The 17404-nt window shown below is 42.6% G+C and overlaps 1 protein-coding gene across 2 annotated transcripts; it reads left to right on the forward strand.

Annotated features, from left to right (window-relative positions):
- The first annotated feature begins 23 nt into the window (after positions 1 to 23).
- On the forward strand, positions 24 to 14195 carry gusb (glucuronidase, beta). 2 transcript variants are annotated; one of them, XM_030792538.1, is made up of 12 exons: positions 24 to 311; positions 708 to 893; positions 1509 to 1690; positions 3212 to 3354; positions 4403 to 4590; positions 5435 to 5578; positions 6136 to 6314; positions 6719 to 6865; positions 9575 to 9659; positions 10876 to 11052; positions 11184 to 11319; positions 12677 to 14195. In XM_030792538.1, the coding sequence occupies exons 1-12, from the start codon at positions 96 to 98 to the stop codon at positions 12823 to 12825; spliced, it is 1932 nt and encodes a 643-aa protein (XP_030648398.1). In that variant the 5' UTR covers positions 24 to 95; the 3' UTR covers positions 12826 to 14195. The 2 variants fall into 2 exon arrangements, with proteins under 2 accessions (XP_030648398.1, XP_030648399.1); XM_030792539.1 differs by lacking the exons at positions 3212 to 3354; positions 4403 to 4590 and having other exon boundaries at positions 1509 to 1601; positions 5441 to 5578.
- Positions 14196 to 17404: the final 3209 nt, after the last annotated feature.

Genomic DNA, 17404 nt, shown 5'->3' on the forward strand with positions numbered 1-17404 from the left:
ACACTAGAGCGGAAGGAGGAAGAATCATTTGAGTTCACTGTCCAGCGAGATTTATTACCTGCCAGGCGACTCATGTAGAGGAAGAATAGCTCAAAATGAAGCGCCCGGGATTGCAGTGGATCGGAACATGTTTTTGCACGGCAGTTATATGGAATGTATGCTCTTCGCTGGACGGTGGAATGCTATTTCCTCGAGAATCCCCTTCCAGAGAGGTTAAGGAACTTAACGGACTTTGGAACTTCAGGGCAGACATCTCTTCGGACAGAAATTCGGGATTTGAAAATGCATGGTACAAAAGTCCCCTGGCAGAGGTAATATTGGGCTCAACGATGCAGTTCGCATTTTGCAGTTATTTCCGATTTTAAGGCATTTTTCCACATCTGTGAAAAGGGAAGTACCCATATTCCTGATCACTTTCCACATCTGTGAAAAGGGAAGTACCCATGTTCCTGATCAGCGAGGCATCATTTGTTTCCAGGCATTGTTTTATTAAGATGTTTGCTCAAATCAGAACAATACAAAGCAAAGCAGCCATTCATAGAAAAAAAGTCTGAGGCTTCCTAAGTGAGTCGTTCAGTGGTTTTTCAATGATTAGCTTTACATGGAGTCTAACGTCCTCTCTCTCTCACTCTCTCCCTCTCGTGCGTGTGTGTTTGTGCGTTTGTTCGTTTTGTTTGTTTGCTTTTGTGTTTGTTTGCATCCTTCAGACTGGCCCGGTGATTGACATGCCTGTGCCGTCCAGCTACAACGACATCTCTCAGGATACTCGGCTTAGGGATTTCATTGGTTGGGTGTGGTATGATCGGGAGGTTTGGGTCCCTGCTCGCTGGGTGCAGGACAAGAGAACCCGAATAGTTCTTAGAATTGGAAGTGCACATTACTATTCTGTGGTGGTGAGTACAGCATCAAATTTTGTACACACACACAAACACACACTTTTCTCACCAACCACTTTCCCTTGCAACAGGAACCAGTTACACAGACTAACTGAAATCAGTAACCATTTTGACCTTCTATACATATTACTTAATGTTTTGTGTACACTTAGCATCTGAACTCTGAAGTGGGGTTTGTCTCTGACTCTCATGTGAGTTCAGCATTTCCCTAAATCAGATTTTATATCTTACTACCACACTTTGTTTAAGAGCCATAATCATGTATTTGCATTTAGCTCTCTGGCAGCAGAGAGTAAACACAGGGAAAATGAGAGGTTTTTTCCTTGAGACGGGTGAAATGTCTGAACACACAGCCTGATTCTGTATGATTATATGATGAATTACATGATTTGCAGTCTGTGCAAAGTCATTACTGCTGTTATATCTGTGCTCAAGCGGCCGGCGAGAGAAAGGGGAGATGTGAATGGATTAAGGGCGGGACCATCGTGGAAACGTTCTCATTATATATATTCGGTCTCGGCCTGTGATACGCTGAACAACCCGCCGCATCAAACAGACTCTAAATGTTGAAGAAATGAGACGGATGACCCTGTCTGTTTTCATGTCTGGTAGTGGGTGAATGGAAAGAAGGTGACAGAGCATGAGGGAGGACACCTTCCCTTCGAAGCGGACATTAGCGCCGTACTCCGGAGCGATCCCAGCGCCGCGTGTCGGATCACCGTCGCCGTCAACAACACCCTGACCCTTCAGACACTCCCACCAGGATCTATTCAGTACATGAATGACCGCACAAGGTGAGGAGTCGCGCTCCTTTTTTTTTTTTTTTTTTCCCCCCCCCACTCGGTTCGGAATGGCCTGTTACTCATAGGGGGTATTTCAGAAAGCAGGTTTAGTGAAAACTCAGAGTTAGTTAACTTAGAGAAAGTAGTAAACCTCCTAATAGAAGAGCCCTATGGCTTTGTTTTGCTAGGTGAATGAAGCCACAGGACTCTTCTATTAGGAGGTTTACTACTTACTCTAAGTTAACTAACTCTGAGTTTTCACTTAACCTGCTTTCTGAAATACCCCCATAGTCTATTAAATTTCCATTTCACACTAGAATCTTTCCATTTCTGTCTCATTTTCTCCTATTTGGGAAGGCAGTCTCCCCAGTCCATGAGGCTTTGGGTAAACACAGATTTTTCCCACTTTGGTGAAGGAAACCAATTAACCAGTTTGGTTCATTAAAAATTATAGCAGCAGTAATAAGACCAGTTAAACTCATCCTCTAAATCCCACACACTAACGCATAAGACTAACACACACACACACCCACACACACAGTCTAATGCACACATTCGAACACACACACACAATAATAGATAATACTAACACCGACTCACTAGCGAATACACTCACACACAGACACTCGCGCACACACTAACACACACGTATGTAGTGTTCGCTAATGATGAATGTCTTATGATGTGTGAGTAATGGTCATTACTGTTTTACCCAGCCTGTTCCGTCTGTGTTTTTTTGTTTTGTTTTAAACTCTCTCCATACCTTTAAAACCAGAGTAAAGACTGATCTATTTTCTCGAACTTATGGATAATACAATTTTGATTTGACTTTGCTATAGACATGTAAAGCCCTTTTAGACTACAAATAGTGATATTGGACTCTAAATAAACATAAATTATTATCATTATTATTATTATTATTATTATTGTTGTTGTTGTTGTTGATTTTTTTCTCTTTGGCTTTATTACTCTGTATTTAATGTCGATTGTGAATTATGTGTTTATAGAATGTAGTTATATAATATAGTTATGTATGTTTACAATGTGATATAATTACAGTTTTTATCATATTTCTAATATGATATAGTTACAGTTGTACACTCAAATCTGGAGCCGGGGACACCTTGAACCACAAGTGAACTACTTTTTTGTTAACATCATGATTATATATGGAGAGCTTTTTAAAAATAACTGCACCTGGAGTTTGTACTAATACCAGACTCTGTTTATAGTTTAATTCACCCTCTTCGAAGGGGATATGAAAAGTTGTGGTTTTTGGTTTCCTGTGTTTGACTAAGACTGTGATGATATTACAATATGAACTGTGCTGGTCTTATAACTGCTGCTATGGCTCTGCATATTTCACTTTCAACCAAATGTAACTCTGCAAACTGGAGTGATATTTTAATGCTAAGCAATATCATAAACTTGCCACATTATTATTATTATTATTATTATTATTATTATTATTATACAGAGTGATAAAATATTATGCTAATTTTATTTTTTTTCTGTTCTGTGTGACTTCTGTAGGTATCCTCCTGGCTATTTCGTTCAAAGCACCAACTTTGATTTCTTCAACTACGCTGGAATCCATCGTTCGGTCTTACTGTACACCACGCCCGTGGCTTACATCGATGACATCACAGTGCAGACATCCTTCGCAGATAATATCGGTGAGAACGATGTGTAATCCTCTGATAAGAGAACATCGTTCCGTTTTACTTGAGAGGTTTTTTTTTGTTTTTGTTTTTTTTCTCTTCTCTTTTCTCCTCATCTGGACAGCACAGCAGCCTGGGTGTCTCCCACCCCCACACACACATGTCGGTCATCTCAATACACGCCTCAGCTATGAACTTGAGTTATGAAGTGTCGTCAAATAATGTGGCATACTTGTAGGAGGGTGCTGTTTCCTGTTTCTATCTACAGTTAAATGTGTGTCTGACTCACCCACATAAGGGACAGTGCTCTTCCTGTGGTGTCCAAACCATGGTCTGCAAGTACAAAGCAGCTGGGATTCGAACCCCTAACAGTGCATTTAAGATCTATGACGTGCAGGCAGCCTTTATGTTTTATTGTGCCGGTTAGCCTGGCAGTGAGCCTCTGGAGTCAGTCACATGATTTTGTTGCTTTATGTGTTGTTGCTTAACTTCCTGAAAATCTAACCTTGCTCTTTGTCCCTCTCTCTCTCTATACCATTAAAAAACACATTTAATACATGTCGAACTGAACTGGGTGTGTTATATTAATGCAGACTGTAAGGATCCCAACCTGTCAAACCTGTACTGGGTTGTTTGTGCAGAGGCCAAATGGCTATCCTAATGACGTAACCTGACTAAGAAATAAGCAGGATTTGTCATATCTTTGACACTGGCGCTTCATACCTATGTACAGCCAAAGCTTTGGTATGAAAGGAGAGAGCAGAGGGGTGGGTTCTTTGAATGTTTGAATTTGAGTTTAAAGTGCAAGTCCACACCGAAATCAACCAATCAGTCAATCAATTAATCAATCAATTGATGAAAATCCAGTAAGTCCATTCTGAGATGGTGACATATACTTCATATCTCCTCATTTCATTTTCATTGTTTGAAATCAGTTTTCCTTTGAGATTTGGATGACATGTCGTTTGTGACCTAATCAGTTAGCCTGAGTCGCTGTGGAAATGAGCGGACATCCATTCGGGGGGTTATTTTCCTTTAAGCGCTTTATTCTTTAACCCCGCAGGAGTGGTCAAGTACCAGGTGGCAGTGAAAGGCAGCGCTCAGCCCGCAGTGAAGGTCACGCTGTCGGGGAAAGACGGCCGCTGCGTGGCCACCTCTAACGGATCCTCTGGCCAACTGAAGATAGTGGACGTCAACCTGTGGTGGCCATACTTAATGCACGAGAACCCTGGTTACCTGTACTCCATGGAGGTACTGTCTATGCCCCGAGGACACTGCTGTACTAACACACAGCCACAGCCTCCTGGTACTCACTGTATATCTACAAGAATCAACCACTCACTCGCTAAACCCTACATTTATTCATTTATTCATTTTATTCATTTAGGAGAGACTTTTATCCAGAGTGATTTGCTAAGACAGTCAAAATACAAACCAAGGGAATGGCTCTTGAAGGGCTGAGTGTCGCATAAGTACCACTACTAAGTTCAGTATTAGACCAGATTCACATGCAAGTACATTAAGGGAAAGTAAGTGAGTGAACTACGAGTGGGTCAAAAAGCCCCCAGGATATGAACTGTCACATGCCAAGTATCACAGTTAAGGGACTGGGTGGTACTAGTTCTGGAGAAGGAAATCTATGTCATAAAAAAGAGTCAGTGCACACAGGACAGTTATAAGCATAGATTGTTGCATTTTGTGAAACATTCCTAAAGTCAGCCCCCGTGGGAAGGTTTGTTGTGAGGGATTAGTCTACATGTTCCAGCCTCTTATTATGAGCACAGGGAAGACAGCTGTACTGCTTATCTGCTCTCTCTTACCTAAGGAGCTTCTGGGAAATAATTTGTTAAAGTTTAAAAGGGACATGCATTCAGTATAAGCTAATTTTTGTGTTTGCACTTTTAATGGATATTTTGTGTGATCATCAGTCAGTGAACTCGTTTTGAGGGGATACCTGTGGAGAGCTGAAGGAGATTTCATTTTGAGAGGTTTTTGCATTTGCTGTGTGTTTAGGACCTTGAGTCAGGCGTGAATCAGTGACTGACTGTGATGTGTCACACTCCTCACTGCATTGTGTTTCCTGGCTCTTCTGCAGGTCCAGATCACCTCAGAGAGTGGAGTTGAGGATGTTTATACGCTGCCGGTGGGAATTCGCACGGTAAAGGTTACCAACACGCAGTTCCTCATCAACAACAAACCTTTCTACTTCCACGGAGTGAACAAACATGAGGACTCGGACGTGAGTACCACCCTGGACGCGCCAGAACCCCAACGTTAGCTGAAACCAAAAAACATACCGCAGTTTTTAAAGGAACAACTGGTTTACGAGGGTACAGCACAGAGAAGACATAATAAACCCACACCTCAGGCCTGTTTGACACAAATCCTTATGTGATGATCATATATGTTTTAATTTAAAACTGTAGTTACCTCGTGTGGGCGGTTTTAGTGTTTTTTTAACTTCAAATTTGGAGAACAGTGATCAATTTCTTGCTAAATCTGATTTGTTTTGCTCAGACTGGTGACTTTGGTCAACAGAGCCTCCTCAGTCATGGGAAATGCTCATTACTTAATTCATATTTTCAAGGCACAGTTTAGTTCATTTAGCTAAATGATCATTATCTTTGGGTTGTATTAACAATATGCTGTCATATTTGGGGTTTGAACCCAGAACTCTTAGCTTAATAAGACTGTTCCCTTACGACTACCTCCAGTTTCATGCATCTGACAGTACATGTGACCTGTCTCCCTCACCGATCGCGTTAAAGGAGTGTATGTGTGCGTCTTCTGTGACAGATCCGCGGGAAGGGCTTCGACTGGCCTCTGATCGTGAAAGACTTTAATCTGATCAAATGGCTCGGCGCCAACTCCTTCCGGACCAGCCATTACCCATATGCGGAGGAGATCCTGCAGATGAGCGATCGTCACGGCATCGTGGTGGTGGATGAGTGTCCCGGTGTTGGCATCAAAGACATGTAAGACACAGTGATGGGGTTGTGCTATTCCCAATTCAGCCTGTAGGGGTCAGTGTTTCCCAACTGAAGACCTGCTAGAAGATCTGTTTCCATTCTGATGCAGCCACTAACATGCTTAATTGACCCGATGCAATCTTGATGGTCAGTGAAAGAGCTGAATTAGGTATGTTTATGCTGGAATTAGAATGATCGAAGTACTTTGTCCTTGTCTCTGGATCACTGAAATTGTACAACAGATGTCAAGTGTTTCGGTTGAAAATAAATGATATGCTTAATATTTTTTATATCACGGTGCTGAATTAGATGTTACTATTAGCTGTCATGCAGTCAAGTCAGAAAAAAATATTAATGTGGCGTGCGTGCGTGTGTGCGTGCGTGCGTCTCTCTCTCTGGTTCCCCTACAGACGCAGTTTTGGCAATGCCTCCTTGGCCCACCACCTGGAAGTCATGGAGGAGCTAGTGAGGCGGGACAAAAACCACCCCTCTGTGGTCATGTGGTCAGTAGCCAACGAACCTGCGGCCGAGATGCCCCCTGCTGGAGAATATTTCAAGTAAGAAAAACCTGCAACGCATCGACGCCGGTCGGGAGGGTGAACCCATTATCAACGAGACATAGTTAAAACCAGATTTACCAGTGCTCTCAATGCTTGAGTAGCTCTCACTAACTGTATGAAAAGGCAGTTACTATAAACTGCAAAAACAGGCTGAGCCATCTTTCATACACCTTTTATTGTTAACAGTCAAATTACAAAATGACTTTAAACTTTAGGTAAAGAAAGCATTGGTGACACAACTTGATTTTGTCCTTTTGTTCGCAGAGAGTTTGAGGGTGGAGTTTGCAGTTCAGAATTTGGAGCTTTGTTGTAGTATATATTCAGGCTTAATGGAAAAGGCTGAGTGCCCAGGGGGCAGAAACAATGGCATTTTCATGGCTAGCTCTCTCAAATTAACCATATATGGTCAAATCAGCCAGAGGCAGCACAACCACCAGACCCTTGGCCTGGAACTTTTACTCTGAGGCCAAACCAAACAAAAAACAAACCAAAAAAACCCCATGATTAATTTATAGTTCTTCAGCAGCTTAAACATTTCTACATACGTACAGTCAGCGTCTGCTGAAGAGACACGCTCTTTAAAGCACGACCAACCCACAAACACAGGGAAACGTTTCAGACAGCTAGAGCTTGTCGGTCTGGGTCGCGGCTTTGAAATGGAAATCGACCACGTTTTCGCTCGTCGGTGCGGTTCTACTGGTCAGATCAAATTCACCCAAGGGATAAAGAAGAAAAAAAAAAAAGAGTCCACGCAGAGGCTGTGGTTGTTAAGGTGGCGTTTTCGGGGGTTTGCTGATGGATGTAACTGGTGAAGAGGGGTTTGTGATACGGTTTGGTGTCGGCATGCATGCGAATCAGCCTGTGGTTTTATTAGTCTTCATTTTTACAGCGCTGTTTGAAATTTTGTGCATGGTAGAAAAAAAAGTTCCATAAAGACTGATCTTACATCCACGGATGAGTGTAACGTTTTATGGGGAGGGGGTTCTGTGTGATGTGTTTTTATTTCTTATTGTGTGTTATGGTGTGATAGTTTGTTGTCCCGTCATGAGCACACCAAGGTAAATTCCTAACAACTAAGTTGTATGGCAATAAAGTACTGAATCTTGAATCTCGATGGCTTTGTTGATGGTGTAGAGTTATTTGATATGTTTCTGCTTTGTCAACAGATTCGTCCAGAGACAGACTCTATCAGCATGGGTTGGCATAGGTTGTCATGTGTTGGCATAAGTTGGCATAGGTTGTCATGTGTTGGCATAGGTTGTCATGTGTTGGCATGGGTTGTCATGTGTTGGCATGGGTTGTCATGTGTTGGCATGGGTTGTCATGTGTTGGCATAGGTTGTCATGTGCTGGCATGGGTTGTTGATGACAGAGATCTGTGTATGTTTGTAATGTTGTTGTCTCTGAGAGAGACTAAATTGAAAGCCTGTGTGTTGTTTTGATGCGGCAATAACATGACAAAGGTTGGTGCGTGTGTGTGTGTGTACGATGTGGAATGCACTGAGATCAGCCCAGTTCTGTCTGAGTCCTCTTATTCACAGAAAACAAATAACAGGTGTACAACTGAAATACCACAGGGCCTCTGACAGCCATGGGGCAAAATCACAGGGTTTCGCTCCTGCAGTCACAAACAAGCCCATATGCATTCACACACACACACACACACACACACACACACACACACACACACACACACTCTCACACACACACACACACACACACACACACACACACACACACACACACACACACACTCACACACACACACACACACTCACACACACACACACACACACACACACACACACACACTCACACACACACACTCACACACACACTCTCACACACACACACTCACACTCACACACACTCACACACACACACACTCACACACACACACACTCTCACACACACAGACACAGACACACACACACACACACTCACACTGTCACACACACACACACACACACACACACACACACACACACACACACACACACACACACTCTCACACACACACACACACACACACACACTCAAACTCAGACTCTCTCCCTCTCTCACACAGACACACACACACACACACACACACTCTCACACACACACTCACACTCACACACACACTCTCACACACACACACACACACACACACACACACACACTCTCACACACACACACACTCTCACACACACACACACTCTCACACACACACACACACACACACTCTCACACACACACACACACACACACACACTCTCACACACACACACACACACACACACACTCAAACTCAGACTCTCTCCCTCTCTCACACAGACACACGCTCACTCACATTCTCACACATGCATACACAGAGACACTCACTCATTCACATTCTTATATATACACACACAAACAAGTCTGCCAGAGGTTCAGAGGTGGAGTACCAAAAAACTCAAATTAGATCATATTTACACCAGTTTAATTTTGAAACATGAAAAGGTTTCTCCTATATCAAATGGAATGATAAGCCGTTTCCTTGATGCACTCTTATCTTCAGTTTACCTCATTAAAACCTTTAAACCTCATTAAAACATTTTTTAAACAGAGTTGTGATGGATAAAATGTACGACAATGAGGTTTAGTTTATGCTGCCCTTCTCTTTCAGGACAAATTCAAATCATTTCACCCTCTCTCTCTCTCTCTCTCTCTCTCTCTCTCTCACCAGAACGCTGATCTCTCACACTAGATCTCTGGATGCCACACGACCGGTCACCTTCATCACTGACAGTAACTACGCAAGAGACAAAGGGGTGAGAGCAGTCCCTCTTTTCTCTGCCACCACAAAGTGATTTCTGCTTTACCTGACAACACCTGAGTCCCCTCTCAAAACCTTAGCAGAGATATTTCAGCTCTGGCTCATGCTAACTTTTTCTCCAAGTTTTCTCCAAGCCTCAAAAGCTTTGTTCATGTAAAACGTAGTTAGTGAGGTGTTTGTAATGCACCAGCCGTTGATTAAGTTGTCCTTTTGGTCCGTGCAAACAGAGAGCGCCGTCAGTTTCACACTCAGTAAGCGATAAAGAATATTTCGGGGGGGGTTTGCGATAAGGACAATTGTTTTATGGACAAATCAGAATCTCCACGGCATTTGACGCTAGGCGAACATCACACATGTGTTTTCTCTCAGAAGAGCAGTGAGCACAGCCCCGTCCACAGAGACATAATACGACCTCTGATTGGTTTGACTTCCCCATGCCTGTCTTATGACTGCGCGAGAGCAGGGAAAAAGAAACCCCTGACACAAACAGATGGTAAAATACAGGGAATCTGTGTTTCCTGGAATGCCTATAAGCTGTGTCTGGTCTATTGCCCTAACAAGATATGGTATGGTATGCAAGCGCGCGCACACACACACACACACACACACACACCACAAAAAAAAACAAAAAAAAAAACATTCCAAGACTTTTCACAGTTGGGAAAGACAGTACGTATTCAGATGAGCATGACGCACTTTATCAGACAATGATGGTTGTTATAGACTATTCGGTTATATTCCCAGATGATTCAGGACCATTTTGGAAGGGCCGCAGAGAGAGTGTGTCAGTTGAATTTAATTGTTCTTGTTTTTATGTCTTATTGTGCTCTTAAAAGATGCCAGAATGTCAGTCTGTAGGACGTTGTCCTCTGGTTTCCTGGAGTACCCGTTACCTGATGTAACAGCCCAAAAAATGGCTCTTATCATCTGATAAAGCAGTTCATGTAACTTTCATGCCTGGCAGTGCTAAGTCATACTGAGTGTTTGTTAATAAGATTCATCATAAAGACTGTCCCATGACATGCTGAGAGCATCTGAGGATTCAAGAACTTCAATATTTTCATGTAGCATCCTTGCGCTTTATACTTTTACGACCCTCTCGGTGTTTCTTTCTTTTTTTTTTTCTTTACATTTCAGCTTGTTCACCCTGAGCCTTTCCAAGCCGTTGCACGATGTTTTAATATGTCGGAACATTCGCCTCTCTTCCGCAGGCTCCGTATGTGGATGTGATTTGCGTGAACAGTTACCTGTCGTGGTACCATGACCCCGGGCACCTGGAGGTCATCCCCATCCAGCTCAACACCCAGTTTGAGAACTGGTATGGAAAATACCAGAAACCGATCATTCAGAGCGAGTACGGAGCCGATGCAGTGCCTGGACTTCACACGGTAAGTCTGGCTTCCAGAAGCTTCTGTCCTCACAGTCAGTACTGCGGACTGGCTGAAATGGAAATGAAACCACACACACACACACACACACACACACACACACACTCACACACACGTCATGCTTTGTGCAGGATCCTCCGATGATGTTCAGTGAGGAGTACCAGAAGATCGTCCTGCAGAACTACCATAACGTGTTCGACCAGAAGAGGAAGGAGTACGTCATCGGAGAGCTCATCTGGAATTTCGCAGACTTCATGACGGCTCAAAGTAAGGACCAAGTCCAGAAAATCACTTCACAATTTCACCCTGGTTTTTTTTTGTTGTTGTAGTTTTTTTTTTTTTTCCCCAAAGCATCATTTCAGACATTGTTCACTTTAAACCCTGTGAAAGTGTAGCTGAAAAGCAGTGTCCCAGTTCTATACACAGGTTTTTGGGGGGGTTTTTTGCCACATCACTCTGAATTTCAATATGACCTATGAACCTGGTATGTAGTTTGAGCAGTGCCATGAATAGTTTCGTTTAAAAAAAAACAAAAAAACAGTTTGTTGTGAGTATGGTTTGAGTGGGTGTGACGCAGTTAGAGAATACTTCAGTACTTACTAAACTTAACACACGCGTGCATGCACACACACACACACACACGCACACACACAAACACACAGAGGCAGCCTACTGCCAGACAGGCTCTCCAGGCTTTCAGACTTTCCTTATCAGGACATGTAGTTTGATGGACAGGATATTTGATCTTTTGCACCTTCCTATTGAGGGGGGGGGGGGGGGCAGTTTCCGGAAATAGGACCAGAACCAGAACATACGCTCGAGGAAACGGAGGGAGATCTAATTTTGAGACCACTTTCAGTTTGAGACCCGTAACCCCGCACACAGATGAACGCTGGTCGATATCTCTGTTTTCCACAGGTTTTTTAAAGTGACCGCACTGTTCACATAGGCAGGTTTTTAACAGAGTCAACGTTTATGGTCTTTTTCACGCACCAGTTATTGAGGTGATAAGGTACATCAGAACAATTAGAACTGGATTGCCACAAAAGGTCTTTTCCCAGCTCAGATTTGGTCCTGGGATCAGTCCAGTGTGGAAAAAGAAAACTGAGAAAGGAAAACCGCAGAGCTTCTTAACCCTCATTCCCTTTCGCACACGTGAAGACCACACAAAAATCCGTTTGTCGTTTTTATCCTTTCATTGGTCTCTTATAAAAAAATAAAACTTCCAGCGTCCTCCCTACATGACCCAAACCACCAAATCATTCGCCTATTTCCATCCAGAGCGTTCATGGTCAAGTTTTTAGACCTGAACTCAACCATCCCAATTCACACACAACAATTCACATGGAACGAGTTATTCCTCCCAGTCTCCTGTGTTTGCTTGTCATAAAAAAAAAAAAAAAAAATTGTTACTAGACTGGTTCCTCCCCTGGCATAGAGGGAAACACTTTTCTGGATCAGTCATTTTTAAAAGGGGCTCAATGAATTTTAGAGTGACAGACAAAACTCTCATTTCCATTTAAGCTGGTTCAGCGTCAGTGCCTCAGTGACGTACACATACAGAAAACACCATGTTTAATCTCTGTTCTTCTTCTTCTTCTCTCTCTTTCTCCTCGGTCCACAGCCATCACTCGCGTCGTGGGGAACAAAAAGGGCATTTTCACCCGTCAGCGCCAGCCCAAACCCGCCGCCTTCCTCCTGAGGGAGAGGTACTGGAAGATAGCCAATGAGACGGGTGTTCTGCCCACCTGGGCCAGGTACCCCTGCCCGTGAGCACGGGGGTGGGGGGGTGTGTGCGGGCGCCTGGTTACCCAGGGACGCGCCTGTTAAACCCAACGCTGTGAGCGTGAACAATGTAAACGCGCGTGCCTTACGATCAATTCTCACAAGGTTTGATATCGGTGAATTCTTTAGTTTGCCGTTCCGTTTTCTAGTTCGATGAGCTTCCTGTGTTTTTTTTTTCTGATTTGTTTTGATTTTGAATTTTTGGGATTTGTCCTGTTTGTGTCGTGAATGTAAATCCAAGGGATTTTCTAAATACTGAGTGTGAGAGAGCGTGTGGCATTAAAGGATAATTCCTGTTTTTTTGTTTTTTTCATTTGTTTGTTAGAAATTGGGATGCCTAAGTGTTGAGGTCTGGCTGTCATGGTTGAACCAGAAAAAAAAATCGTTTTTTTAGCTTTACTTTCTGTTCTGGTAAACTGTCCCAGTACCACACGCACGTGACACGACAGGCAGTTTCATCAACTCCCGAGCGGAAACCAAATTCAGCATTCATCAGATAGGCCTTCATATGTGAATGTCTGAGCACAACATTTTAGAAATGATCTGCACTAGTTTTACGACAAACATAACATTGTCATTTGTATGACTGATCGGGACTCGATGACAGTTTTCGAGGGAAGCACTTATCTACTTAATCAGTATTTGGATCTGTGTAATTGAAATTTTTGTTCATCAGCTTTGCACTGACTCGGCGTTAAGGTAGCACGCCGCTCATTTGAAAAGTAAGACTGGAGAGAAGAGTTTGGTTTTTTGGTGTTTTGGAGAGGAGCCATGCCGTAGACTCTTTGTAATAATGAGCAGGGTCAGGTCAGCCTTTGTTTTCTCCACATTCCAGACATCCCAAACATTCCCTCTCTGCTCCTTTTTCCGTGTTCTCACTCATGAAAAATCACAGCACGTCTAGAAAATGATTACTTTTGTTCTTTTTTTTTTTTTTTTTAAATCTGTGCAAAGTTTTATGTACGCAATATGCCAGCTTGTATTGGTGGGAAAAAAAAACAAACACTAGGGAAAAAAAAAACACTCTTTTCCTTCATACTGCTCATTTTTATGAGTATAATATTGTGATGATATGTACATATTTAAATGTTACATTTTAACCTCGAATATCGGCTTATAAATCGAGGTGTTTGGGATGATTAGCTTATAAAGTTGACTTTTAAGGAAACATGACTTTTAAGGAAACGACTAATGTTTGCAAGTTTAGAGTAGAAATGTGAAGCAATACCCCTTTCTCGTCCAAGGAGTGTGAAACTAAGTCAATCCTGTGAACATTCTTTCAGTACTAGCTGTTTCTCATTTTTCCAGTTCCACCAGTTGAGACAATACATGGCACCTAATAAATGTCTTTTTGTCTACCTGTCTGTGTCTCTGTAGACTTTCATTTCCTCTTTGCTGCTGAATGGTTACCATGGAGACAATTTGACCCTTTCCCCCCCCCCCCCCCCTTTTTGTTATTTGGGTATTCACAGTATTTGTAGTAATCTTTTGTTCCAGTAGCTCAGTTCGGGTTGTTTTGCACAGCGTTATTATAAATACGACATGCATTGCTCATCTGTCTGGAAGTCTGTGTAAGAGCTTTCGTTCCTGTTTTGGAGGTAGTTGGAGAAACTAGCTAATTGCAGGTAAGATACTGGACCAGAACAGTGTGTATACATCCTCTTCAGACCACCTTCACATCATCCTCTGCTACAGAGCTGTTTTCCTGCTGTGGATTAAACCTGGCCATTAGTCAAACTATAACACGCAGCATTACAAACTACAGTATTTAATGTGTAATTTTCATGCAGGACGGACCTGGTTTAAACCATTTTCTTTAAAAACAGAATCAGTTCTTCTTCATCTTTTGACGTTAGCCAGTAACAAAGGGCGAGGAGAAGAGCGTTCTCTGAGGGAATGTTTTTATTGGTAGACCAATTCAACACGACAATGACACGTTTGTTGGTGTTTTTTTTGTTTTTTTTATGTTCACTGTAGTGTCTTCCAATCTCCGCTCATACAAGTTCTCATTCATATGATGGATTTGAACCAAATGGTTTTTCTGCGTTGTTTCCGACTGTTCATGTAACACTTTTTCCCATGTAAGAAAATACAGCATTTTTTTTTTGTTTTTTTTTGTTTTTTTGTTTTACTTCAACTTATATTTGGCAATACAGAAACAAACCTAAACACAGTTTTTGTTTTTTTCCTCCACAGAAAACAAACAAACAAACAAAAAAAAAATCCAAAATCTAAATTTTAAAAATAAAAACTGCTGTTGACATATGGAACCCCCGACTTCTGATCCGTTTTGTTTTTTTTATCATCTATTAAAATAAGCTATTGTGTTAACAGTCTATCTATACATGTAAAGGGGCTTTTTTTCCACATTAGCCCAGTCATACACATCAAAAAAACAAAAAAAGAAAACAAATTTCTCACTAGTTACATTCGGAAGAGAACCCAAAAAAAAAAAAAAGTTCGATTCTAACTGTTCTGGATTTTTTTTTTTTTTTTTTACTTTAATGTCTGACGACCAGAAGTATGTTTAGCAATCAAAAGTATCCCTCTACAGCTACTGACAAAAGTAAAGAGAGAGGTGAATGCACGGGCAAAGTTTTTTTGGGGTAAAAAAAAAAAAAAAAAGAAAAACGACAGGGAAACAAATTGAAAAACAACCGTTTTTGTACGAGTCAGGCTTGTGTGGTTGGTTATGTAGAGTGTTGGGGTTTTTTTTTTTTTTTTTTTTAATACATGTGGTGATCCATTCGTATCCCACGACATCCAAAGAGTACGATACAATTCGAATCTTGACGGGATCTGGTTTCTTGACGCCGACCCTCAGGAAGGCAGGAGGGTTTGGCCCTGGTTCTATCTCCTCCGTCAGACCAAGACTTAAAACGGTTTCCTCCCGGCCGCTCCCGACCCGTCGTACACGCTGAAGGCACTTTTCACAGAAATTTCTACATGCTGCAACTGTTGTGTTTGTTCCCTTAATTTGGAGCATTTCATTTGCACTGCACGTTTTTTTTTTTTTTTTTTTGCCTTTAATAAATAATGCTCTTTTTGGGCGTCAACGTGTAACGTTTTGTGTTTCTCTGTTAATTCTCTTCTTATAGGACTGTCTCGAGACCAGCTAATGCGGTATCCTTAAGCAATTTTGTCACTATTTTCTGAAGTCATTGTCTGACTTGAGATCATTGGGCAACCTATGGGTAACACCACTATTGCCTTGTGGGCGTTCTCCACGTTTACCAGTCCACTGTCACCCACAGGACGTTTGTGATTCCTATTCAGTAATCTGACGACTTGAGAAGGGTTCCCCTCCAAGACCAGAACTTATTCTGAATACAGAGAACATGTGATGATCCATAGAGAGGGGCAGGAGAACCTTCTCAGGCAGAGCTGCAGTAAACAGCAGACAGCCTGGGTAACACGCAGTCCATGCTCCAGTCTCTCCACACTGCTCCCACTGCCAGAGGAGGGCCGACTACCCCCTCTCTACGGCAACCGAACCTCGGACCGCGCCACGTCACTTAACCCTAACTAACCAGTAAAGCTCCAGTAAAGCTCCAGTAAAGCTCCAGTAAAGCTCCAGTAAAGCTCCACTAAAGCTCCACTAAAGCTCCAGTAAAGCTCCAGTAAAGCTCCAGTAAAGCTCCAGTAAAGCTCCAGTAAAGCTCCAGTAAAGCTCGTACACGATTAAGACAAATTACCAGGCACGCTCACTTCGTATCTGTACATTAAATCCGCCCGTTCTACGCCTAAACCGTCTGGATCATCGAAACATTCGTTCTGACCCAACGGCCGTGGCTTCATCTCTAACGCCACGGTCGTTTGAAACAGCTTCCGTTAACACGTGGATGAAGCACGAGGAACAAGCCAGTCTACATCTGTAGCAACAGATCCTACACAGACACAAGCAAGCGCCACAATGTTAGGACTCTCAGACTGACTGACGTAGTTCCCCAATACAGGCTAAGCTCCACCCACCAGACAAATGTATTCTTCGTTTTGTTTTCTCTTACATAATAATACTGTGTTAGAGTTGGAACATTCAACTGAGACTCGTGGAACGGACAAGGATAACCAACACCAAAACACAAAGCGGTAGAGAATGTAGTTTCGAGATTCCGAGCGCACGTTCACAGCGGTACCAGTCAGGGTTGTTTTTAATGATTCGTACACACAAATGTAACGCAGTGAGGTGCTTTGCTTCCACAAACAATTAATCCGTTCTCAAGTGAAGAGGGAACATCAGGGATCTCAGGAATATGGCTGGGCTCTGACTGGGCTCCAGTTGGCACTATTAAGGGCCAATCCCATTATCTGTGTGATATGATAAACATGTGAAGGGGGAATACTGTGCAATGGCTTATGGGTAATGTAGTCAGGGGGATCAGAGCACAAAGCGGGATGCAGTGATAGGCTACGGCAGACAGCACTGAGGTACTACAGCAGTTCCAACTAAAGAACACAGTGTGTGTGTGTATACATATTTATATATATTAAATAACCTCACATCAACTATTCACTTGACGTGCCCATCGCTTGTGGAGGCTCTCTTCAGAAAGTGTGGGTTTTGTAG

The sequence above is a fragment of the Chanos chanos genome, chromosome 15 (genome assembly GCF_902362185.1).
Source record: "Chanos chanos chromosome 15, fChaCha1.1, whole genome shotgun sequence".
NCBI lineage: Eukaryota > Metazoa > Chordata > Actinopteri > Gonorynchiformes > Chanidae > Chanos > Chanos chanos.